This window comes from Pogoniulus pusillus, chromosome 16 (genome assembly GCF_015220805.1).
Source record: "Pogoniulus pusillus isolate bPogPus1 chromosome 16, bPogPus1.pri, whole genome shotgun sequence".
Lineage (NCBI taxonomy): Eukaryota > Metazoa > Chordata > Aves > Piciformes > Lybiidae > Pogoniulus > Pogoniulus pusillus.
In genome coordinates, this window is record NC_087279.1 from 22,321,247 (window position 1) to 22,346,785 (window position 25,539).

General features: G+C 46.3%; 1 protein-coding gene across 4 annotated transcripts in view; it reads left to right on the forward strand.

Annotated features, from left to right (window-relative positions):
- Positions 1 to 25,539, forward strand: part of PTPRG (protein tyrosine phosphatase receptor type G) — a 623,046-nt gene that overhangs the window by 554,246 nt on the left and 43,261 nt on the right. For all 4 annotated transcript variants that reach the window (XM_064156968.1, XM_064156969.1, XM_064156970.1 and 1 more), the window contains 2 exons: positions 3,267 to 3,358; positions 22,814 to 22,905. In XM_064156968.1, coding sequence (XP_064013038.1) covers positions 3,267 to 3,358; positions 22,814 to 22,905 — 184 coding nt within the window. The remainder of the gene's footprint in view (positions 1 to 3,266; positions 3,359 to 22,813; positions 22,906 to 25,539) is intronic.

A 25,539-nucleotide genomic window follows, 5' to 3' on the forward strand; every position in this document is an offset into this window, starting at 1 on the left:
TTGTTTTCTTTTCTGCTGACGCTGTTGGTTTCCTCTGCAGATGTCCACACCTGCAGATGTCTACACACTGAGGGTGAAAGTTACAGGCTGATGTGCTTACCTGAAAGCAGTTGTAGACTTGCACCCTTTGTAGCCCTCATCCACACACCTCTCTTCATGGCTGCTTCTCTAGTGACTTGAAACAAGCTATTTTCTACTCTCATCCTTTTCATTTATCCAGCCCTCCCTGTACACAGGGATTTACTGCAGCCTCTTGTAGCCTTAGCAACTGCTGCCATGTGAGGTTTGTATCCTGAGAGAAAGGTAATGGGTAGGGGAAACTCCGTGGGATAGAAAGGAGCACCCTAAACTAGGGGAGAAGGCAGATACTACATTGTATGAAATGCCTCTTAGTAGCCTTGATCCCAGCTATCACTATTTATTACTACAAGCTAGACAGCGAGTTTGCAAAAGGCTCTTCTTGGGCCTGGGCACTTTCTTACTCAGCATCTGCCTGGCACCCTGAGATCCACGCAAAGGAGAGATGTGAGAGTAGGAAACAGACCCAGTCAGCAGAACTTGATAGGTTGGACTCGATGATCTCAAAGGTCTTTTCCAACCTGATTAATTCTGTGATCTGAACTTGCTGGAACTTGTGCATTTGTGACACACATCAAACAAGGTCTTTTACAGGGTGATGCAGTTTAGCCATCAGTGGTGTCTTCTGCTCTCATGGAGACATGAGGGGAGTCACCAGGACAGGGCTGCAGTGGCCTATGCCAGCCATAGAGGCTAAGCTTGGAATACTCACAGTAATTCTGAGCAAGTGAAAAAGCAGGGTTTGAGAGGCTTGACTGCACCAGTATCCATATGGTACAGGAATGAGTGTGCTGCATTATGTATCTGTACACGTAAGAGAGGAGTGCATTTTAGTGTCCTGGGTGAGGAAACCTTTAGTCGAATTCTATGGTGATTGCCTTTTAAAAACAGCTGCAGAAAGTCTTCCAAGAACAAATTATTAATGACATTAATGGTTGTAACAAAACTTTGCAATGTGAAATGCTCATTTACTACATTGGTATTCCAAGATTGTGCTGAGCAGAGATATGCTGGGCTGGGTATTCAGTTATTGCCATCATGAGTTTTACAGTATCTCACAACGTGATTACCCAACACAATGTTTTGAGGCTATTAAGAAAAAGCTATCTTATGACTGCATAAAAAAGCCCCATAATGCCAGCCTATCAGAGCCTCTCAGAGTATAAAATAACAAATTAACAAAAAATAATTGCTTTTCTTACTTATCATCAGCTCTAAAAAATCCTGTAAATCCCTGTGTAAAGGTCTCTCTTCTTATCAAACACCTTCTTAAGGCCTTCATTACCAGGAGAAGCCATTCAAGGATTTTTTGGTTGTTGTTGTTGCTGTATCAACTCCAGGGAAAGAGCCCCAAATACATCAAAATCAGGAGCATTTTGCCTGTTTCATATTCATAGTTTTCTCCTTTATGTGTGACTGATTTATTCTGCTGCGTGCCCCCAGGGTGTGCATTGTCCAAAATAAAGGCTGCCAAAAAAAGAAAGCCTCCCCCTAAAAAAGAGAACAAGGAGCAAGTAGAATGGAGGGAGTTCAAGTGATATCTTTTAATGCTGGGAGACTATTGCACATCTTGCATCTTTATGTGTGAATTCACCTTATGGTGTTCCTTAACAAAAGCATGCTCACTAAACAAATAAGTTCAGCACCATGCAAGACATCGTGCCTGAAAGTAGAAAGCTGCTCCGAGACGATTACTGCATGCTGTGAAATCTGCTCTCTCCTGCTCCTCTACTGTCTTAAGTTGCACTTGTGCTGCCATAGCCTGTGCCTGCATTACAGAGCGTTGTGAGTGTGCAGCAGAAAGCACAAACGCATGGAAAGCAAGCACCCGTGGTTATTTTAGGTTCTGGGTTTGCCTAGGAGAGTGGTTTGATCTTCAGTGACATTCTGCACTCTGATGTCTGTGGATGTTGAAAGCAAAAGTAGCACAAATTAGTCCGACCAAGTCAGCAAAGCTGGCTGTGCAGGGTGGGCTTTCTGTCTGCACGGCGCCTAAAGTCCAGGGGAGCAGGCTGCTGGGCACCAACTTAGAAGCCACTATGTGCAAATATGTCAGCAAGGGAAGTAGCACATCGAGAAAAGGCACAGCTCACAAAGCTGCTTGTGAACTTAGCCCAGGTGTTGAGGAGAAGTTCACTAAGGGCTGCAGTGCAGGAGATCTTTCAGCATGGGAAGCTGTTGTTAAGCACCCCGACAGACGAGAGCAGACCCTTCTCCTGCCACAATAGCTGCTCACACCAAGCAAGACTCATTAAATATTCAGTTCCAGCCTCAAGCAGCTCATTAAGTCAGCAATGAGCAGTGACGCTGGTGTTGGAAAACCCTGCCTCAGTTAACATCACCATGCAGAGTCTCCTCGGATCCCTTGATGTTATTCTGCTCAGTACCTTTTCTGTGATGACCAGCTTGTGCTCTCTGCTTTGCATTAAATACAGGTAAAACAGGGTCAGGTGGATTTAAGTTCTCTTATTCTTGATAGGCCTTTTCAGAGACGAGTCCTGGGGCCCAAGCTAAGTGCCTGCTGTGTTTTTTCTTGGGAGCATGTGTAATAGGAGTTTGCAGGAGGAGGATGGGATGAGGGTTATTTGGCTTGGGTGCTGAAAAACAAACATAAGCAAGCCCCATAATGTTTGGAGGATGACTTTTACAGCAGGACATCATGGCATGCAGCAGTTACAGATGCTACATCCCTGTCTGTTGGCTGGTCCACAGCAGAAACTTTTACAGTGGGTGTGTTTTCTCTGGAAATTCTGGTGTCTTAGGTGGGTTGTTTTGTTTTGAACTGTATGCTGAATGTGTTTCTTGCGTGCTGAGTGTCTGAGCGATGTGTTTGAAACCACTAACTTTTGCGTGTATAACTTTGTATCCAATAGTGCTTGGCAGAAAAAAAAGAGATGTGTAGAGGCATTTATGATGACCAGATATCAGATGTCAACCAAAGAAAGCACGGCAGAATCCAGAATTAGGATTGCAGGTGTAGAAGCTGCCCATATGTTGCCACACATTAGTGTTTTAAAACTAACATCTGAAAGGATGCAGGCAGAAATGGAACGGAAATGGGGAAGAACACATGCAAAAGTTTCCAGCTTTGGTTTTCTTCTTCTTTTTTATCCCCCAGAGGGCAGTTTTTCACAGCCTGAATCTGTGTTGTTGTTTTTTTTCTCCTCTCTCTCTTTTCTTTTCAACAGAAAGTGCTTTCAGACTGCCCATTTCTATGTGGAGGACAGCAGTTCCCCCCGTGTGGTCCCCAATGAAAGTATTCCCATTATACCTATCCCAGGTAAGACAGGCTTAATCTCCTGTGTTTGTGCTGCTTGGAGTCTGTTTTAATTATAGAAAGGAAAAAAAAAAAAAAGATTCTGCTTGTGATAAATCAAACACTTGGGTTTCTTTAGTAATTTGTTATGTCGCTGATGCTTCGTTTAACTTCAGGTGCTTTGCAGTGGGACTCTGAGTGCCAAGGCTTTGTTTTTGCATAGGCAGCTCTCCCACTCTGTTTTCATAGACATTTCAGAGCAACCTTTGTAAAATGTCAAAAACATGAGCAACGCTTCTTAAAAACACTAAGGCACTGCATCCAGGGTGAAAGCAGCTGCTCCACGGGGACAGGTTGTATAGGAGGGATGTGTAGCTCCACTGCTCTCTTAAGGCTGGGGTCTTGCGCCTCACTTTCAGTGCACCACTGCTGGGTGTCGGGGAGGGGAGTGAGACACAAGGATAAGCAAACAATCTCAAGTAAAGTCCAAAGCCTTCCGTTAATTTGGTATTAATCGAGTTACCAAAGGTCAAATTCTCCTCTCAGCTGTTCTGAGAGAGAAGCTGGAAGCAGAATTGAGCACTATTCTCTCTTCATGGAGCATTTCCCCTGGGAATTAATAAATGCAGGACCCAGCTCCCTTTAAGCCGTGATGACAGAGAGCAGCTTGGTGTTAAAGTGGCCTTTGCAGCTTGGTGTTACAGTGGCCTTTGCAGCCACTGCCTTGGTTGATGCTGCTAAGTTTAACAGGCAGCATTAAGATACTCAAAATGTATTGACCTCAGGCTGTCAAATGCTTGTACTTATTGCTTCGAGGTGTTTTAAGTTTCCTTGTCATATTCTGTAATTTGTGTCATTATTCTAGGATTCAATCTGCAGCTAATTATGTTCATTTTACCAAAAAAAAACCCCACACCCATTCAAAGACATCTTTGAGACACTAAGAAACATGCTTCCTAGAAAAGGGAGAGAATTCAATTATGTTTGCCTTGGTTTTATTTCATAGACATGTGTGACTTCTTTCTAGAAGGAGTCTTTCAAAGTACCCATGGGAGCTAGTATGAAAGGTTGGCAATTACATTCCTACAGAAAACTTCAGGCACTTTGCCTTGCAGTCTGATGCTGTGCCACTGAAAATAGAAGAAAACATGTATCATCTCCTCTCCTTTCTTCAGCAGACTAAGATGTGTGTCCTGGCCACCTCATTTCCTTAGCAAAAAAAACACCTTTCCCCTTCTCCTTTAGGGTGTCAGGAGATAGGAGATTTTAGTCTTTGACCACTTGCAGTCAGTGTTCACAAAAGATCCCTAACAGTTGGAGAACTCTGTTACCAGGAGGTACTCTAAAAGCAGAAGCACTGTGCCGTGGGGGCTGCTTCAAGCAGTCAGTTTAGTGGTCCCAGCATGCCTGCTCTTCTGTGATACTTCCTTAGAGCTTGTGAGAGAAGGGAGGGTGTGCTAGCCTGAACTCCACAGAGCAGTATCCAAACACAAGAGAGTGGGAGGAGGTAAATTCTCCCCTCAGAGAGAAGTCTCTGGCCAGTGTATAGCTTTTTACTGTTATTGAGACAATATTTTCTCAGATAAAGAGAACAACAGCAGAAAGCTCCATTTTTGGGGGTGTGTGCTGCAGCCTGTGTTGTTGAGACGTTGGTTTTTCCCTTTTCCACAGGGATGTTTTGATGGTCAATCCATTAAAGACTGGCTGGCATTCTTAGATGTTGTAACATAGGCTGAGGAGGTTGCATTGAACCTCTGCACCTGGCAGGTGCTCTAAGGCCAGCATGTGCACTAACGTCTCCCCAGCACTCACTAATGCATGTAACCACCAGTGAGTGAGAACAAAAGAACACTGCCTTTTGGGGACATCTTCCCATGACTAGAACAAGCAGCTTTGGCACTGACGTGGTGCTGCCATCACTGCAGTGCTCACTGGGGTCTGCTCAGCCCCAGCAGTGCTCAGAAAAAGCTGGCCACCCTAGGTTAAGACACCTGCTGAGCCAGTGCTGCATGACACCTCAAGAAGCTTTGTAGTTTAAAATCTGCAAGGACTGCTGATGAGCTTTAAAGCACATGAAGAATTGGGCCTTAGAGAGAGGGTTAGTCTAGTTGGATGCAAAGCTGAATCCATCTCTTGAATTCCCAACCTAACCATGAGATTTTTGTGGGTAAAATGGACATTTAGACACCTGCATACTGACATCCAAGTGGGGGTGCTTTATTCTAAAGCTGAATCATGCCCAGAAAGCCTTAATAGACAATGAACTAATGAACTTGAAGATCATGACACCGACAGTAAAGCTATTCAAGCCACCAAAGCCATTCTCTGGAGTGCCTCTGTATGTGTGTATGTGTTAACTGTTACCTGTACAGGGAGTCTGTAATGAGACTCAAAGCTGGTAGAGATAAATTCCAGCTATGCTGGCTTTTACCAAAGATGGAAGATACTGCCTGGAAAGATCTTGAAGCTCTCCTAATTATTTTCCTTGTTTGGAGAAGTAGAAGAAGCCTGTTCCCTCCATATACCTGTTGCTAAATGACAGTCTTTGACGTCAGCTGCTGCTCCCACATAGGCAGCCCACTGAACTGCCTTTAAAACACTGAGTGACAAAATTCTTTGAACTGGTTGCAGCTGATGAAATGATAAACCTCTGAACTTTTCCTCTGGAAGCTGCCAGAGGGTGTGAGAAAGTCTTACTTGCCATGTTGATCCTAGAAGCAGAATATAAGAAGTGTTTTCACAGAAGCAAGTTTTTCAGAGTAACCTTGTTAGGTTGTGAATCCCTGTCCTTGAAAAAGAAACCTCAGCAGATCCCTATGGGACCTCCTCCAGTTCAGTGGACCAGCTTCTACTCTCAATTAGGAGCAAGCAGCAACACTGGTGGCAATTTAGAGCAGTACATCTGAAGACGTTTAGTAGATTCGCCAAAGCCCATCTACAGCATGCAGTGAGCTGCCGCTTGGAGGAAGCAGAGGTTTGGGATGGCTGGTCCTGGCCCAGGTGTGGGGTGGCTTTGCCAGGTGTCTGGGAGCTGGGCACAATCACATCTTGATACACCTCGATGTCTCTTCGTGTCACTGCTCTGTTCCGTGGCACACCAGCATGCTCCGAGGTAGCTTCTGTTTTCATTTCAGCATCACGCTCTGCTCTCATTCAGGCAAACCCTCTGTTTTCTCAGGTCTGTGAACTCAAAAATCAATCTGCCAGCCACCTGCAGTAGGCACACAGTACAGGTTTTCAGGTCCAAAACCTTAAAAAAAAACATCTTGCAAAGGAATGATTTTGCTCATTTTCTATTTCACCTCCCATGGCATGCACGCTTAATTATTGCGCACAAAGCCACATCACCCATAGGCATGTGCTTATCTGTGCAGATTTGCTCTGAGATCCAAATCACTGTCATTATTCATAATTATCTGCACTGCTTGATCTAGAGAAACACAGGACAAAGGAGCTATCATTAACCAAGGCACCCACTGGATAGTACAACAGAGGTATAAATCTAAACTCACACAAGCCTTGCGCCTGACGGTAACGCATCTGTAATCAGTGGCAGATTTCTGAAACTCCCCTGCCAGTTCACCCAGCAAAATTATTCCTCCATATCATAGCATCATAGAATCAACCAGGTTGGGAGAGACTTCCAAGATCACCCAGTCCAACCTAGCACCCAGCCTTAGCCAATCAACCAGACCATGGCACTAAGTGCCTCAGCCAGGCTTGGCTTCAACACCTCCAGGGACAGCGACTCCACCACCTCCCTGGGCAGCCCATTCCAATGCCAATCACTCTCTCTGCCAATAACTTCCTCCTAACATCCAGCCTAGACCTCCCCCAGCACAACTTCACACTGTGACCCCTTGTTCTGTTGCTGCTTGCCTGGGAGAAGGGACCAACCCCACCTGGCTACAAACTCCCTTCAGGTAGTTGTAGACAGCAATGAGCTCTGCCCTGAGCCTCCTCTTCTGCAGGATGCACAGCCCCAGCTCCCTCAGCCTCTCCTCACAGGGCTGTGCTCCAGGCCCTCACCACCTTTGTTGCCCTTCTCTGAACACCTTCCAGCACCTCAACATCTCACTTGAATTGAGGAGCCCTGAACTGGACACAGGACTCAAGGTGTGGCCTGAGCAGTGCTGAGCACAGGGGCAGAAGAACCTCCCTTGTCCTGCTGCCCACACTGCTCCTGATCCAGGCCAGGATGCCATTGGCTCTCTTGGCCACCTGGGTACACTGCTGGGTCATGTTCAGCTACGATCTACCAGTACCCCTTCTGCCTGGCTGCTCTTCAGCCACTTTTTCCCCAGCCTGTAGTGTTGCTTGGGGTTGTTGTGGCCAAAGTGCAGAACCTTGCACTTGGCCATGTTAAACCTGATCCCATCTTTGCTATCTTCTCTGTTTTCTTCCTCACACAGTTGATTTTGGCCAGGTCCCTATCATCTTTGCTTGGATCCCCTCACTGTAATGTTTGGTCTTGTTAAGTTCTCTTTCTCAGCAAACCAGCTCCTGTTCTTCCCTGATGTTTTCTCCCAGCTGAGTCAGTATCTGATTAAAATGCTTCTGGACTTTATCTTTTTCAGCAGAGTTGGATAAGCAAAAATAACAGCAGCATCATACCTGCAGACCTGTGTGTTTTGCAGCACTGCAAAACAAAATGCATCCCTTATCAGTTTTCTTTCTTCCCCTTGCCAAGACTTGCTCCATGACAGCAGTGCAGACGTGCACCGCTGCGCAACTTAGATGAGATCAAATAATGGAACCACACGGATTCTACTTCCACCCTCCTCCTATCCTTTGTTTCACAGCTTTCCTGCTCCTGGGTGGTGTATTCATAGAATCATAGAATCAACCAGGTTGGAAGAGACCTCCGAGATCATCCAGTCCAACCTATCCCCCAGCCCTAACCAATCAACCAGACCATGGCACTAAGTGCCTCATCCAGGCTTTTCTTGAAGACCCCCAGGGACGGTGCCTCCACCACCTCCCTGGGCAGCCCATTCCAATGGGAAATCACTCTCTCTGTGAAGAACTTCTTCCTAACATCCAGCCTATACCTACCCTGGCACAACTTGAGACTGTGTCCCCTTGTTCTATTGCTGGTTACCTGGGAGAAGAGGCCACCCCTCACCTGGCTACAATGCCCCTTCAGGTAGTTGTAGACAGTAATAAGATCACCCCTGAGCCTCCTCTTCTCCAGGCTAAACAGGCCCAGCTCCCTCAACCTCTCCTCATAGGATTTGTGCTCCAGGCCCCTCACCAGCTTTGTTGCCCTTCTCTGGACATGTTCCAGCACCTCAACATCTCTCTTGAATTGAGGGGCCCAGAACTGGACACAGCACTCAAGGTGTGGCCTGAGCAGTGCTGAGTCCAGGGGAAGAATAACCTCCCTTGTCCTACTGGCCACACTGCTCCTGATGCAGGCCAGGATGCCATTGGCTCTCTTGGCCACCTGGGCACACTGCTGGCTCATCTTCAGCCTACTATCTATCAGTACCCCCAGGTCCCTTTCCTCCTGGCTGCTCTCCAGCCACTCAGTCCCCAGCCTATAGCGCTGCTTGGGGTTGTTGTGGCCAAAGTGCAGAACCCTGCACTTGGCCTTGTTATTGTTCTGGAGTTTGCTTGGGCTTCACTGGTTCCTTGCCCAGCCAATGAACACTGTGGCTCTCATGTCAGCAGGACCTATGAGATCAGCACAGAGATAGCTGAGGCTTGGCCCCGTGGCAAAACTCAAAACTCTGCATCATCTTGCCCACAGTCCATGGAAACATGGCTCATAAAGAGCACAATGGCTGGCCAATGCAGCTGATTCATTTAGCACATCATTCCAGATGTCTTTCACCATTTTTAGTCTAAGGAAGATGTCTCAGCTGTGATGCCAGCCATTTCAGCTGTGCCTAGACTGCAAGGCTGAGAAGCACCTTCCAGCACTTGGATCAAGGTGCATAGAGTTGTTAAGTGTGAAGGACAGCAAGTTAATTTTTTAACTAGTACTGGAGCTGATGAATTCTGTATTTAAAATAACCATTGGCAGAATCTGATGGAGAAACACTGTCATGCTTCTTCAAAAATGACTCAGGAAACAAGTACATTGCAGTGAAGATGTGTCTTGTCCCCCTCATGCAGTTATGTACGGGTATGAGGCCAACACAGCCATGATCCTCCCTCAGTTCCCTCTGTCTTCTCATGATTTAAGGAGTCCATCAAACATTCACCTTATTAACTCCTAACTTCTGCTAAATCTCTGCAGAATTTTGAAGCCTGCTTCTTTATCCCTCCAATAACCATGGTTGCCTTCATCCTTTGCTGACAACCATCAGTGGTTAGACTCAGTGCATTTTGCAGAAGCTCAGTTCCTGTGCTTCTGAGATCTTCTGGTAGCATCCGCGCTAAGAGACTGTAACAGGGAAATTGCAGGTTACCAACAGAGGCTTGGTACTTTACCAAGCTGCATTTTCTGCCAAGATGTAGCTGTCTCAAGTTGCATCCCAAGAGCAGAGCATCAGGACATGTCTGTAGCCACTACAGTGGCCATGCACAGTTGTCTTCTGTGCTAGAGACTGGCAAGGTACAAGGAAAAGCGCTAACTGCAGCTGAGGACTTCTTTCTCAAGGGCACAAAGCTCTTCGTTGAGCACAGGGGTAGAGCTCTTCAGCTATTTAAGACTTTATTTCTGCATTCTGCTCCCTGTGGATTTATGTTCCAGCACCATATTGTGAATTGTACCTATCTTCAGCTTCAATTAAATTCATGGATGCAGTATTGCAAACACAGCCAAGAAAATATCAAGGTATTTTAGGGAACCTTCCTTTTTCTCTGCTACAAACTGCTACTGCTGCAGCACACTGAAGAATTTATGGTATGGTGTGTCATCATGGGACTTGTAATGAAGACTTCAGCAGTTGGCTGAATCACCCAAACCTGACTTTTTGTGGTGGCCCTGTGGAATGTGGATAGATCCTTTTATGAGAGCCATCACGCTGGGCTGCAGAGCCCTGGAGTTGAGCCTCTCCATGCTTGAATGTAAGGCATGTATGTAATTGATGGCTTAAATGTAAGGCATGTATGTAATTGATGGCACGACTGGGACCCCAGGACAGAAATGTGTGAGATTAAAATTGTGTTCCTTAGCAGGCAATGCCAAATAAGATCATGTTTAATGTCTGTGCTAAAGGAAGGTTCCCATTATTTCATTCTCTAGGAGTGAAATTGGTTTTTTGCTTAAAGGGAAGAAGTGTATTGCTATTGCATTTATAATTAATGATAACCCAATCTAAGATTTGTGCAACCAGATTTAAACTGAGCTCTTATTTTGACACATATAAAATTTTATCATTAACATCTTCATATTCCTGACTGACACCTGGCTAATAGCATTTGTGGTAGATTAAATCTGGAAGCAAGAGAGATGAATGTAGCTACAATATTACACAGGTGATTTTTCATATTCTGCTTTTTCATAGGTCTCCCCTTTATCAGAAACCTGCCCTTGTGTTCATTTGACATGATTATAACAAATAGATAGCAATTATCTCACTGGAAGGCCTTCTGTGTTCTTCTGTCAGCATGCCCACCTACCCAGGACTGTCAAGTGTTTTTGTAGTGCTTTCTGTGCCTTTCCATTCCAGAAGGTGTTCTTATTGAAAATGGGATCTGGTAGACACAAGATAACAAACCCGTGAGCATTACTGAGGAATAAGGTCCTCAATAAGCAGCTCTTAGTAATTTTATCATTTATTTTAATTTATCATTTGTCTTAGCTCCTGAAGTCAGTGACTGTCAGCCTTAAAGGGTTTCAGGAGGTATTTTGATCTCCTAGAATGAACCCTCCCTACTGTATTGCCTTCTCACTGTTTGTGCAGATAGAAATACAGATTCAACCAGGTTGCAAGAGACCTCCAAAATCACCCAGGCCAACCTAGCACCCAGCCCTAGACAAGCAACCAGAACATGGCACTAAGTGCCTCATCCAGGCTTGGCTTCAACACCTCCAGGCACAGCAACTCCACCACCTCCCTGGGCAGCCCATTCCAATGCCAATCACTCTCTCTGCCAACAACTTCCTCCTAACATCCAGCCTAGACCTGCCCTGGCCTAGCTTGAGACTGTGACCCCTTGTTCTGTTGCTGGGTGCCTGGCAGCAGAGCCCAACCCCACCTGGCTACAGCCTCCCTTCAGGTAGCTGCAGACAGCAGTGAGGTCTGCCCTGAGCCTCCTCTTCTCCAGCCTGCACACCCCCAGCTCCCTCAGCCTCTCCTCACAGGGCTGTGCTCCAGGCCCCTCACCACCTTTGTTGCCCTTCTCCAAACATTTTCCAATACCTCAACATCTCACTTGAATTGAGGAGCCCAGAACTGGACACAGCACTCAAGGTGTGGCCTGAGCAGTGCTGAGCACAGGGGCACAAGAACCTCCCTTGTCCTGCTGGCCACACTGCTCCTGAGCCAGCCCAGGATGCCATTGGCTTTCTTGGCCACCTGGGCACACTGCTGCCTCATCTTCAGCTACTGTCTACCAGTTGTGGGTTAGGAACTTTCCCACACACACACTATTGGAATTAACCAGTGCAGCTCAGACAGCTTGGAAGTAAGCTGAAGCTCTGTTTACAGCAAAGTAAAATTCACAAGCAGACATAGAGGAGATTGAAGGAGGAGCAAAAGGAAGCAGTGTCACAGACCAGAGTGGGACAGATGGTTGGCATTTTGACTTTTATCCCTCTCAGCACACCGGTGAATGATCTAGACTCCATCATTATGTTCCTTTTACAACCAGTGATCTCATTTCTCTGGTTAAAATATTCCAATTAGCCTGAAACCATCACACCCGGATTTATCTGTGGGATTACCCTCGAGGCCAGTCTCAAAATTTGAGCTGCACTTGAAGTCTGTGATGCTTGTGTGTGCATTTCAGGGTGTGCACTCAAACTGTGGGGTCAGAGAATTTTGTCTAAGCTTTTCTGTAGAGGGAACACCTGCCCTCAGTGGAATTGACAGTAGTTTTTCAATATGCTCTGCTGAGGCAGAATTTTTCCCAAGGGTATGCTATTAATCCTTCCAATATTCTTTGCTATCAGCCACCAGAGACAGATCAAATACAGACATTTGGGCTTTACATCCCCATTTAGTACTGTATGTTGTGTGCACTTTCTTATTGCATGGTACAGCTGCCTAATTCTACTCAGATCTGGACTATGAGTGGTCTGTTGCTGGCTGTGGAAATCATACAATCATAGAATCCTGGAATGGTTAAGGTTGGAAGGGACCTCAAAGCTCAGCCAGTTCCAACCCCCTGCCGTAGGCAGGGACACCTCCCACTAGAACAGGTCACTCAAGGACTCATCCAACCTGGCCTTGAGCACCTCCAGGGAGGGAGCATGTACAGCCTGCTTGGACAACCTGTGCCAGTGTTTCCCCACCCTCACTGTAAAGAACTTCTTCCTAACATCTAGTTTGAATCTCCCCTCTGCCAGTTTAAACCCATTACTCCTCATCCTGTCATTACAAGACCTTGTCAATAGTCCCTCCCCAGTCTTCCTGTGTGTCCCCTTCAGATACTGGAAGGCCACTCCAGAGTCTCCTCAAAGCCTTCTCTTCTCCAGGCCAAAGAGCCCTAACTCTCTTAGCTTGTCCTCTTAGCAGAGCTGCTGCAGCCCTCTGAGCATCTTCATGGCCCTCCTCTGGACTCGCTCTAACAGTTCCATGTCCTTGATGTGTTGGGGCCTCCAGAACTGCACACAGTGCTCCAGGTGGGGTCTGAGGGGAGCAGAACAAAGGGCAGAATCCCCTCCCTTGCCCTGCTGCCCACACTGCTCTTGCTGCAGCCCAGCACAGGGTTTGGCTGTTGGAATCTGTTGGAATTGCACTCCATGTGGTTACTTGGTTACAGTGCTGCATCTGAAGGCAAGCTTTTGCCAAAGCTCTGCAGCCTTCACTCTGACACTTATTGTAACTTAAGAAATGTCTGTTAGGTTCAGTTATAAGTAATATGGATCCTAAATATTGATGATAGGTGTTCCACAGAATCACAGAACCTTAGACCTCCAGAGAGGTCCAACCTCCCTGCTAAGACAGGATCCTCTAGAGTAGTTCATGCAGGAACACATCCAGGCAGGTTTTGAAAGTCTTCAGAGAAGGAGACTCCACAACCTCCCTGGGCAGCCTATTCCAGTGGTCCATCATCCTCACTGTGAAGAAATTCCTCCTCATGTTGAGGTGAATCCTTCTGTGTTCCAGTTTGTAGCTGTTGCTCCTTGTCTTACTGCTGTGGAGCGCTGAAAAGAGATTGGTAACTGCTTTTTTTCCATCCTTCTTTAGAGAAAAGTGATTCCTGAGCCCCACTAAATGTGGTTAACAATAAAATAAACATATGTTTTGAAATACTGGGATTGCTGGCAGTGTTCTCTCCAGCAGTGGAGAATAAGAGGGTGGAAGATGATTTGACATCCCCAAGTTGAGTGTTGCTGAGAACAGGAAGGTGCTGTTTGCTATGGGTGTGGGATATCATTTGCCAGATATGTTGTTTTCAGTGAGTTAAGAGGTCCAATCCTATCCTGTTGTGAGGCTACTGGTCAATACTTCTTTCCCATCAGGAAAGCATTTTTGCAGAAGCAGAGGTCTGTAAGGATATGTGACTAGAAGTGAATTCCCCAAGATTAATGTCACTAACATTGCCTCTGGTTTCATGATTGTCACAACCATATTCAGTTTGTGTTGCCTTCAGAAAGGACAGTTTCAGTGTCACTTTCCTGTTCCTTATGGTAATGAGTAGGATCAACTCATCTACCCCACTGACAACTAATCCTTCTTCCTCTTCCCCACAAATCAATTAATCCCTTCTTATATTCATCAGCCAGAGCAGCAGACTGATTCAGATCACCGCTCAGCCCCGCAGGCAGGCAGGGAGAAGGGAGTGGGAGAATCCCCTTGTCCTTTGGCTGAAGCCAACTGTGAAGAGCACACTGAGAATTGATGGAGGCGCTTCTGAGATGCAAGGGATGGCACAGGGCACTGAGCAGTTCAGTAAGTGGCTGCTGTTGGAGCAGATGGGCCCAAGCCACACGACAGCTCTGGCAGATGAATCCAGGTGGCTTTGGAAATGAAAGACTGGAGTGCAGTGACTAGCTAACAAATGAAACAAGCTTTCACATTAAAAGTAAGGCATATGATACACAGAGTATATGGGATTTAGCAGACTGGGTAAGACAACAGCTGAAAACCAGACAGAGTTCACAAACAGAATGAAAGACTTGGGAGAATTTTCTTACCAAGACTTCTTTGTCAAACATTTGGTCTTCAGAAACACCAAATCTCCAAACTAGACAAAGGTAAGATAAGGAAGCACTTTGGTTTTGACCTTCTGGATTAATTCCTGACCCCAAGCCATCTATTCCAATCCAATGCTACTAAACTACCCAGTGAGCTCTCAGGCTGTAAATGAATCAAAATGAATCTGAGATCTTATTATGTGGAAATGTCATCTCTGATACAGTATCCCATTTTTCTTTTGAGATTGGTCCCTATTGCTTTAACGTTACAAAGGCAGCTTATTAAGTGGGAGATAGGGGGGAAATCCTTCCTGGAATGATTACTAATTAGCCAAAGTTTAAAGGTAACCCTGTTCAAACTTTATTGCTTCTGTACACTTTGGGGTTCTTTTGAAGGTGGCTGTCTTCTGAAGGAATTTATTGAGTATCCTACACTGCCATTTGCCATTGCTTTAAAAGTGAGATGCAAGTGAAGGTTTCCTCTGCAATCGCTTTTTTTCAAGCCAACATGACAGCCTTGACGTTCTCCCTTGGTGGCAGGATGTGATCTCCTTTGGGTTTGTGGTTTTATAGTTAAACATACCCCCCCCCCCAACATCTGTCAGCTTTAGCAGTGTCTGATTATAAAGCACATTATTATAAGCTATATTATTATAGCTTATAATATTATAGGTTATAATATTATAGGAAAGGGACCTGGGGGTACTGTTAGATAGTAAGCTGAAGATGAGCCAGCAGTGTGCCCAGGTGGCCAGGAGAGCCAATGGCATCCTGGCCTGCATCAGGAACAGTGTGGCCAGTAGGACAAGGGAGGTTATTCTGCCCCTGTACTCAGCACTGGTCAGGCCACACCTTGAGTACTGTGTCCAGTTCTGGGCCCCTCAATACAAGAAAGATGTTGAGGTGCTGGAACATGTCCAGAGAAGGGCAACAAAGCTGGTGAGGGGCCTGGAACACAAATCCTATGAGGAGAGGTTGAGGGAACTGGGCCTGTTTAGCCTGGAGAAGAGGAGGCTCAGGGGTGATCTTATTACTGTCTACAACTACCTGAAGGGGCATTGTAGCCAGGTGGGGGTTGGCCTCTTCTCCCAGGCAACCAGCAATAGAACAAGGGGACACAGTCTCAAGTTGTGCCAGGGTAGGTATAGGCTGGATGTTAGGAAGAAGTTCTTCACAGAGAGAGTGATTGGCATTGGAATGGGCTGCCCAGGGAGGTGGTGGAGGCACCGTCCCTGGGGGTCTTCAAGAAAAGACTGGATGAGGCACTCAGTGCCATGGTCTAGTTGACTGGCTAGGGCTGGGTGATAGGTTGGACTCAATGATCTTGGAGGTCTCTTCCAACCTGGTTGATTCTATGATTCTATGATTCTATGATTAATATATAATAATGACAACATATACAAGCACTTAAGAATTCTGGAGACTTTTTCCTCTGTCCATCTAAGATTACCTCATTCTCTGCACAACACAAAGGGTTAATATGGTGCCAGGTTCAGCTCCTGTTTTGGAGTGACATAACTCCAGAATCACTTTATTGGCACTGATAAAACAGATGGCCAAACCCGAGCTAGGCAGAACTGTAATTATAGCTGGGGTGCTAGAGGTGAGGGTATGTTGTTAAAACAGTTCCCTCTTCTCTTTGAGTAATGTCTAGGTCTTGTAAAATGTAAGCATCATACTGACTATCAAATGTCACTCTAGCTTCTGGATGGAGAAAAGTATATGGTGCAAAAGGGAATATGCAGGGAAGAGCTATGAGGGCTCCTAATTAGCCATTATAGGATTCCATTAATCTCTTCAATCGACTAAAGGAATTATAGCCATTGAGGTCCATTTGTCTTAAGATGGAAAGAAGGCTTAACCAAAGCCTTTGGGCTGATGATGGTGTGAGGAAAGCTGTATTCTGTACAGCTAGCTACAGCTCTTGCTTCTCTCAGGGAAGGTCACAGCTATCTTAAGGTGATATCAAAGCAGATGCCATTCCAGAGTGCTGGTATAGATTTTGCTGGAGATCTGCCAATTCACCCATGGCTGAGCATGGACATATCCCAGCTAAAGGAATTTGTGTCCCTGGCTGGGAGTTTAGAGCTGGAGCTCATAAATAGAAAAGTACAGGCCCAGACTGCTGTAGTGCTTTCCTGTTTCACTGGCTGCTGTAACAGACCATGCACAGCTGCTTTCCTGTGCCTCTGAGCAGAGGGCAAGATGGCAGCACAGCCCAGCTTTAGGCCACCTGTCCCTTTGGGTCTGTACATATCACAGAACCATGCAATGGTTTAGGTTGGAAGGGACCTCAAGGATCATCCAGTTCCAACCCTCTGCCATAGGCAGAGATACCTTCCACTACAACAGGTGGCCTCAACCACCTGGCCTTGAACACCTCCAGGAAGGGAGCAGCCACAACGTCCCTGGGCAACCTGTGCCAGTGTCTCACCACCCTTACTGTAAAGAACCCTTTCCTAACATCTAGTTTGAATCTCCCCTCTACCAGTTAAAAGCCATTACTCTTTTTCCTGTCATTCCAAGACCTTGTCAATAGTCCCTCCTAAGCCTTCCTGTAGGCCCCCTTCAGATACTGGAAGACCACTCCAAAGTCTTCTCAAATCCTTCTCTTCTCCAGGCTGCAGAGCCCCAACTCTTGTAGCCTGTCCTCATACCAGAGCTGCTGCAGCCCTCTGAGCATCTTGCTGGCCCCCTCTGGACTGGCTCCAACACTTCCATGTCCTTCTTGTGCTGGGGGCTCCAGAACTGCACACAGTGCTCCAGGTAGGGTGTGAGGAGAGCAGAGTCAAGGGGCAGAATCCCCTCCCTTGCCCTGCTGCCCACACTGCTCTTGCTGCAGCCCAGCACAGGGTTGTGTCTGGGCTGCACATGATTCTAACAATATTTCCTGTTAATTTTATTTCATGTTCAGTCGCTGCTCACATTGCCACATAGAATCATAGAATCAAGCAGGCTGGAAGAGATCTCCAAGCTCATCCACTCCAACCTATCACCCAGCCCTGGCGAACATTCATGTCCTCTATTCCATGCCACCCCTGGCAGCCAACTTGGATGCCATTCAGAATAGCTCATGCCAGTCAGAGGAAAAAAGTGCTTATTTACCAAAGGTACATAGGAGAATGTCAGGCTCAAAGTTAGGAATCATAGAATCAAGCAGGTTGGAAGAGACCTCCAAGATCATCCAGGCCAACCTAGCACCCAGCCCTAGACAATCAACCAGACCATGGCACTAAGTGCCTCATCCAGGCTTTTCTTGAACACCTCCAGGCACAGTGACTTCACCACCTCCCTGGGCAGCCCATTCCAATGCCAATCACTCTCTCTGCCAACAACTTCCTCCTGACATCCAGCCTAGACTTCCCCTGGCACAACTTCACACTGTGTCCCCTTGTTCTGTTGCTGCTTGCCTGGCAGCAGAGCCCAACCCCACCTGGCTACAGCCTCCCTTCAGGGAGTTGTAGACAGCAATGAGCTCTGCCCTGAGCCTCCTCTTCTGCAGGCTGCACACCCCCAGCTCCCTCAGCCTCTCCTCACAGGGCTGTGCTCCAGGCCCCTCCCAAGCTTTGTCGCCCTTCTCTGGACACCTTCCAGCACCTCAACATCTCTCTTGAATTTAGAGCCCCAAAACTGGACACAGTAAGAAGCTGCATTGTGTTAATCCTTCTGGAGGAAAGCAGAAGTGTAAATGCAGGAGAGAAAAAGAGGCAGAACAATAAAGGCTAGTGAAGAGCAGAGAAGTGACTTAGCATTGGCTGTAAAGGTGGAGACATACTGCCACCATGCAGCGACGATGACAAAAGGGAAATAACCATATTGTGCCCTGGATCTCTGGTGCAGACCCATCCTTGAAATTGGTGGGGATTCAATGGACCAGAGAGCACGTTATCTCTAATGTGTTTTTTGGCTCACAGATCACAATTAAAATTAAATTCTGCCTTCTGCAAAATTAAATTGGACACACTGGTCTGCTGCAGTGAAGCCCTGATCTTGGTTGGTCTCAGCTGAGCTAGGCTACTGAAGAAAGAAAACCAAATTATAACTGTGGAACTTTTCCTGGGAAGATATGTGAAATTGCTATCAGAGCACAAGTTATTTCCAAGGGAATCTAGGATGTGTGGCTTATTTTTCAGGGGAGAAAAGACTGTTTTACTGCCAGTGGAGCACCTGGATACAGTGACCCTTTGTTCACCAGTATAGTTAGATGGTCATAGTCCCCTTTATTTCCGTGATGCAGACTTATATGCCTTCTTGCAAGAGGTGTGCTCCACCAAGATTGGTTACATATAGAGGGTACAGAGTTACATGCAAGGCATGGATAGGGTAAAATGGGACCTTGACCGCCTGGACAGATGGGCAGAGTCCAAGGGGATGGGGTTCAATAGCTCCAAGTGCAGGGTGCTGCACTTTGGCTACAACAACCCCATGCAGAGGTACAGGCTGGGGTCGGAGTGGCTGGAGAGCAGCCAGACAGAGAGGGATCTGGGGGTGCTGATTGATACCCACCTGAACATGAGCCAGCAGTGTGCCCAGGTGGCCAAGAGAGCCAGTGGCATCCTGGCCTGCATCTGGAATGGTGTGGCCAGCAGGAGCAGGGAGGTCATTCTGCCCCTGTACTCTGCACTGGTTAGACCTCACCTTGAGTGCTGTGTTCAGTTCTGGGCTCCCCAGTTTAAAAGGGACGTTGAGATGCTTGAGCGTGTCCAGAGAAGGGCGACGAGGCTGGGGAGAGGCCTTGAGCACAGCCCTACGAGGAGAGGCTGAGGGAGCTGGGATTGGTTAGCCTGGAGAAGAGGAGGCTCAGGGGTGATCTCATTGCTGTCTACAACTACCTGAGGGGAGGTTGTGGCCAGGAGGAGGTTGCTCTCTTCTCTCAGGTGGCCAGCACCAGAACAAGAGGACACAGCCTCAGGCTGTGCCAGGGGAAATTTAGGCTGGAGGTGAGGAGAAAGTTCTTCCCTGAGAGAGTCATTGGACACTGGAATGGGCTGCCCGGGGAGGTGGTGGAGTCGCCATCCCTGGGGGTGTTGAAGGCAGGATTGGACGTGGCACTTGGTGCCATGGTCTGGCCTTGAGCTCTGTGGTAAAGGGTTGGACTTGATGATCTGTGAGGTCTCTTCCAACCCTGATGATACTATGATACTATGATACTACTACTATGAATACACCATAACAATCTGAGGGTCAGGCTCGGGCTGGCTAACTCTGCCCACATGCAGCTGGCACTCCACCCCCTGCAGCTGCATGTGGGGGGTGCTACCCAGGGCCTGGTATCTTAACTCCCAAGATGGGCTCAAGGACGTTCCTAGCACAGATTGCTCATGTTCATCATTTTGTGTCCTCTGCTAGCAAGAATCTCTCCAACATTTTACCAGGCTCTTGCTATTGTTTTCCAGGCTCTTGTTCCTATAGAACATTCCACTCCAAAGTTTTGGCTGGAAAAAGAGTGATACAAATGTTGTTATAGGATGATGACATTCTCAATATTCCATAGAATAAATGTTATCACTGCAAGATTTTAAAGTGCCAGCGTTGCCTCTTGCTGCAGCTTTTTGCTAAGATAAGCATACTCTACTCTTGTCAAACAGTTTGAATTGCTTATTATTCAGTAAAAGAGCATGTGGTTAATTAAAGTAGCATCACTATACTGGGAGGTGATCAGATTGCAAACCTATCTCTAACAATTGGCTCTGGTAAATAAGAGAGAAGAGAGATGGTTGAAATCTGAACGTGTTGGTTGATGCCAAAAGCCACCTTACAGGATAAGAGTAGTGAAGTAATGATGTGGTCAATATTAACTGCCATCAGCTGGAAAGAAATTGTAGTGTCAGGGATCTATATAATTCCTGCCAAAGTAGAACCTCATTTGCACATACAGATCTTCATACCCTTTGCTAAGAAAAGCATATGTGACAGCTTAGGGGTTTTAGCTGCCAAAGATCTTTCACTCTGAATACAGTAAATGTCACATCTATTTATTTATCGTTAAATTTTGCTAACTATCTGTAGAAATATTTGGATTTTTTCTATCATAATGTAGATGTATGAAAGGAAAAGAATCCAGATTATAATGCAGCTGTAGCACCAAACCATATGGCTGCAAAAATACACCGCCGAGTAAACATAAACCGGAGGTGATCTTCAGGAGGGTATTAAATGGAATAAATAAATAGCAGAGAGTTGCCATAAAATGGTGCAAGCAGACAATAGTAGCCATCAGGCAATAGATTATCTCACGTGCTGAAAGTCATCACAGTTGTATGGCAATTTATGTTTTCTAAATGCCAGACTGAAAATATTAACTAATGACTCTTGGCGAGCGCAGTGTTTCACCAACACCAGCGGTGCTGATAACAGCATCTAGGCCTTTTTTTGGAGGGGAGAAGGAGAGGGAAATAATGCAGCCATCCTACATCCCAGCAGCCAGGCAGAGAGGGACCTGGGGGTACTGATAGATAGTAGGCTGAAGATGAGCCAGCAGTGTGCCCAAGTGGCCAAGAGAGCCAATGGCATCCTGGCCTGGCTCAGGAACAGTGTGGCCAGTAGGACAAGGGAGGTTATTCTGCCCCTGTGCTCAGCACTGGTCAGGCCACACCTTGAGTGCTGTGTCCTGTTCTGGGCTCCTCAATTCAAGAGAGATGTTGAGGTGCTGGAACATGTCCAGAGAAGTGCAACAAAGCTGGTGAGGGACCTGGAACACAAACCCTCTGAGGAGAGGCTGAGGGAGCTGGGGGTGTGCAGCCGGGAGAAGAGGAGGCTCAGGGCAGACCTCATTGCTGCCTACAACTACCTGAAGGGAGGCTGTAGCCAGGTGGGGTTGGGCTCTTCTGCCAGGCAAGCAGCAACAGAACAAGGGGACACAGTCTCAAGTTGTTCCAGGGGAGGTCTAGGCTGGATGTTAGGAGGAAGTTGTTGGCAGAGAGAGTGATTGGCACTGGAATGGGCTGCCCAGGGAGGTGGTGGAGTCTCCATCCCTGGAGGTGTTGAAGCAAAGCCTGGATGAGGCACTTAGTGCCATGGTCTAGATGACTGGATCGGCTGGGTGCTAGGTTGGCCTGGATGATCTTGGAGATCTCTTCCAACCTGGCCAATTCCATGATTCTGTGATTTTGTTAGAATCTGTCCAGAATCCCAGGTGTTCGAAACAGTTTTCTTTGTCTTCAGTTCAAGCCTTTGAATTCCTTCTTTTAAGAAGATGTCTGTGGGTGATTTATTGATACATTGGATGGAATTTTCAGTGTGCTGAGCAAGAACAAATGGTCCAGTAGAATACATATTCAATGTCATGAATAGGTGTTGCAGAATTTGCTGCTTGTTTGCTTGCTTGCTGCGGGAACCATGGTCAAGGCCTGCAGATCAATGTGATCAAGGCCTTGCCACGCAGGACTCCAGACGATTCAATGTGCATTGTGCCAGAGACACTTTATTTCATTACAGCCCAAATGTATATGCACTCAGCCAGTAGAGCACATGCCTACATATTAGCATAATTAGTCAAGGACAACCCACTCCATCAGCATAAACCACGCCTTGTTCTCCTCATTAACGAGGTGTCTGTTATCTATCCCTTCTGTGATAAGTTAGCCAGCAGCTGGGGGGAACCAAGGTCAGCATCCATCTGTTGTTATTCTTCTTCACTCCATTCTCACATCCTTCACTTTGCATTCCCACACATAGGGCCTGGCATGAGAGACAACTCAAGTTAGTGTGGGTGCTGTGTTGCCTGTTCCTTTGCTCACAGACAGTTCCATGATAAGTCCATTTGGATTCTGCATTGTCATGTACAAAGGGAAAAGTTAATGACTTTTCAGGAGAAAAGCCTCTGTTTAGTCTGGTAAAAACTTCCTGGGAGCAATTGTCAACTTGTACTTTGATATTCTGAGTCTCTTCAGTTGTCATTCAGTTCTTCAGCCCATCCACATCCACTTTGAAACTGCAACAAGAAGTAAGTGATCCTTGAACTTCAAATGAACTTTGTAAATTAGCTTCCCAGGGAATAGGTTCTCATATGCATTGTTGTAGCACTTAGAATTAGAAATATAACATCAAGAGTTTACTTCAGAATTGGTCAGATTCATCAGGATTTCATACTGCTGCATATTGACCTAGCTGTGCCCCTGGGAACTCAGATCTGATGAGTGGTATCGAGTGGAGATATTTTCTCTCATGAAGTTTTATGTATGAGACAAATGGCAACTGAATATATCTCTTTCTTTCCACAGATGATATGGAAGCAATTCCAGTCAAGCAGTTTGTCAAACACATCAGTGAGCTGTATTCTAATAACCAGCATGGGTTTTCAGAAGACTTTGAGGTATGATTTAACAATACACCAATGAAACATTGTTTTCCTAAAGCTAATTGTGTATTAATAGCATTAATAGCATTAATGTGGCGTCTGTGTGACACTGTCATGTCAGGTCAATGAAGTGCTCAAAAGTGTCAGAAGAAATAGGGAAATAGCAATCTGCCACCGGGTATGAGCAATGTGGGACTGTTGGACATTTACAGATGCTTTCTAACCACCACATATTTAGTGCCTGTGATGGTTTGGGTGTTCCCCGCCCCCCACACTTTAGAAATCACCCAGACTAGACTCTGGAAATATGAATGAAGCTATTTATTTACAGCTACAATATACAAGCAGATATTTACAGTATATACAGTTACAGACAGCAATAGACAAGGTAAAAGGTAATACAGAAACACAACAGCCCTCCCAGAAACCTGAGTCCCCAGGAGGGGCTCTCAACCACCACTTCACCCTCCCCCTGCCTCTCTCAACCTTACCCCAGTACCAAGGAAGAATTGAGGCTCAGCCAGAGGTTAAGAAAGCAAAGTGGGGGTTAGCCCAAATGGAGGGTGAGGTTAGGGAGTAAGATGTTGCTCAGCCAAGAGAGTGAGAGAGAAAAATGGCGCGAGTGTTATCTAATGTTTTCATTTCTTGTTCCCATACTCCTCAGCAAGACTGTGAGCCAAGTTCTTCACCATTGTTTTCCTTTCACAGCCTATAATCTACTTCTTCTCACCAAAACATTCTAGCTAGCTTCAAACTAGCACAATCCACCCCTGTCAGCTTCACTCAGAGTATTGCTGAGATCTGATCTAATCTAAACCAATATTTACACTAATGGATATTACAAGTTCAGTTCACACTTCATTCCAGCTATCTCAGATGTAGGTGATTCAAAAGCTCAGAACAGTTTGTCTCCTCACAGATGAGAAGAGAACAGGGACTCCCAGGTGATGCTGGGTTCCTGCTCATGTACTGTAGATTCTCTCATAGATTCTTTCATTGTTGGATGCCTTTAAGGGTGGAGCTCTCACAGAACCACAGAGGTTGGAAGGGTTCTCCAGAGACCCTCATGTCCAACCCCATTGCAAGGCAGGGTCACCCAGGATAGTTCACACAGAAACACCTACAGGTGGGGTTTAAAAGTCTCCAGAGAAGGAGACTACACAGCCTCTCTGGGCAGTCTGTTCCAGGGCTCTGTCACCCTCACTGTGAAGAAGTTTCTCCTCATGTTGAGCTGAAACTTTCTGTGCTCCAATTTGTAGCTGTTGCTCCTTGGCTTACTACTGTGGACCACCAAAAGGAAATTGGCCCCAGCCACTTGACACCCACCCCTCAGATATTTGTACAGATTGATGAGATCTTCTCTCAGTCTTCTCTTCTCCAGACTAAACAGCCCCAGGGCTCTCAGTCTCCCTTGGTAAGGAAGATGCGCAGGTCCCCCAGTCATCCTCGTGGCTCTCCAATGGACTCTTGCCAGCAGGTCTTTGTCTCTGCTGAACTGGGGAGCCCAAAACTGGACACTCTATTCCAGGTGTGGCCTCACCAGGACAGGGTAGAGGGGAAGAAGATCTTTCCTAAATCTGCTGTATGCACTCTTCTTGATGCCCCCCAGGATGCCATTGACTCTCTTGGTCACAAGGGCACATTGCTGGCCCATGCAGAACTTGCTGTCCAGCAGCACTCTGAGGTCTTTAGGTCTTTCTCCATGGAGCTGCTTTCCATCAGGCCATCCCCAGCCTGTGCTGATGCCTGTTGTTATTCCTCCCCAGATGCAGGACCATCCTAGTCTTTTATTAAATAGGCAAAGCTGCCTACAATCCCCCAGGAGCAACACAAAGATACAAGCATTTGTTTTTCAAGTCCAGGCTTTTCTGCAGTTTATTTTAGTCTTGCTGGCCCAGAATTTGCTCCTCTTAGTCACACCCAGAAGTCTCATGTCCCCCTGAATAGCCTCAAAGGAGTGAAATAGTGCTTACTGTGAGTAAGAGTGGATTTTGGTATTATATGAAAACCCAAACTATGGGTCAGCTGCTGGAGTCCTTGCTCATGCTTTGTTCAGGCAAGAAAGATCATTGTTGAAGTCATTGGTCTTTTTGTTTGAGTAAAACCAGGATAAAATGAGCTTCAAGATTTAATTGGTGACATTTACCTAATGTGACTGTTTTCAGGTTTGTATCTTGGTACCTGTTTAGGACATCTTCTGACCTATAAATCTGCTACAAATTAGACATAATTCCAATTAAATTAAAGAAGTTTCTCCACCTCTGGGTTACCAAACCCATATTGTGCAAGCACGGTAAATACCACCCAGTATGAGAAGAGGCTTCAGAGTCAGGCCTTAATAAGCACAAAACTAGCAACTGTTGCTAGTTTTTAGGCATTTCTTTCACTCAGTCTAATCACAGTCACTGATGAACTTGAGAATACTGAGCAGCAAGATGAGGGCTAGGAAATAAGTGCTGGAGCATGTTCAGAGAAGGGCAATGAAGTTGGTGAAGGATCTACAGCACGAATCTCATGTGGTGCAGATGAGGGAACTGGGGTGGGTTAGCGTGGAGAAAAGCAGGCTGAGGGAAGAAAAGAAAAGAAAAGAAAAGAAAAGAAAAGAAAAGAAAAGAAAAGAAAAGAAAAGAAAAGAAAAGAAAAGAAAAG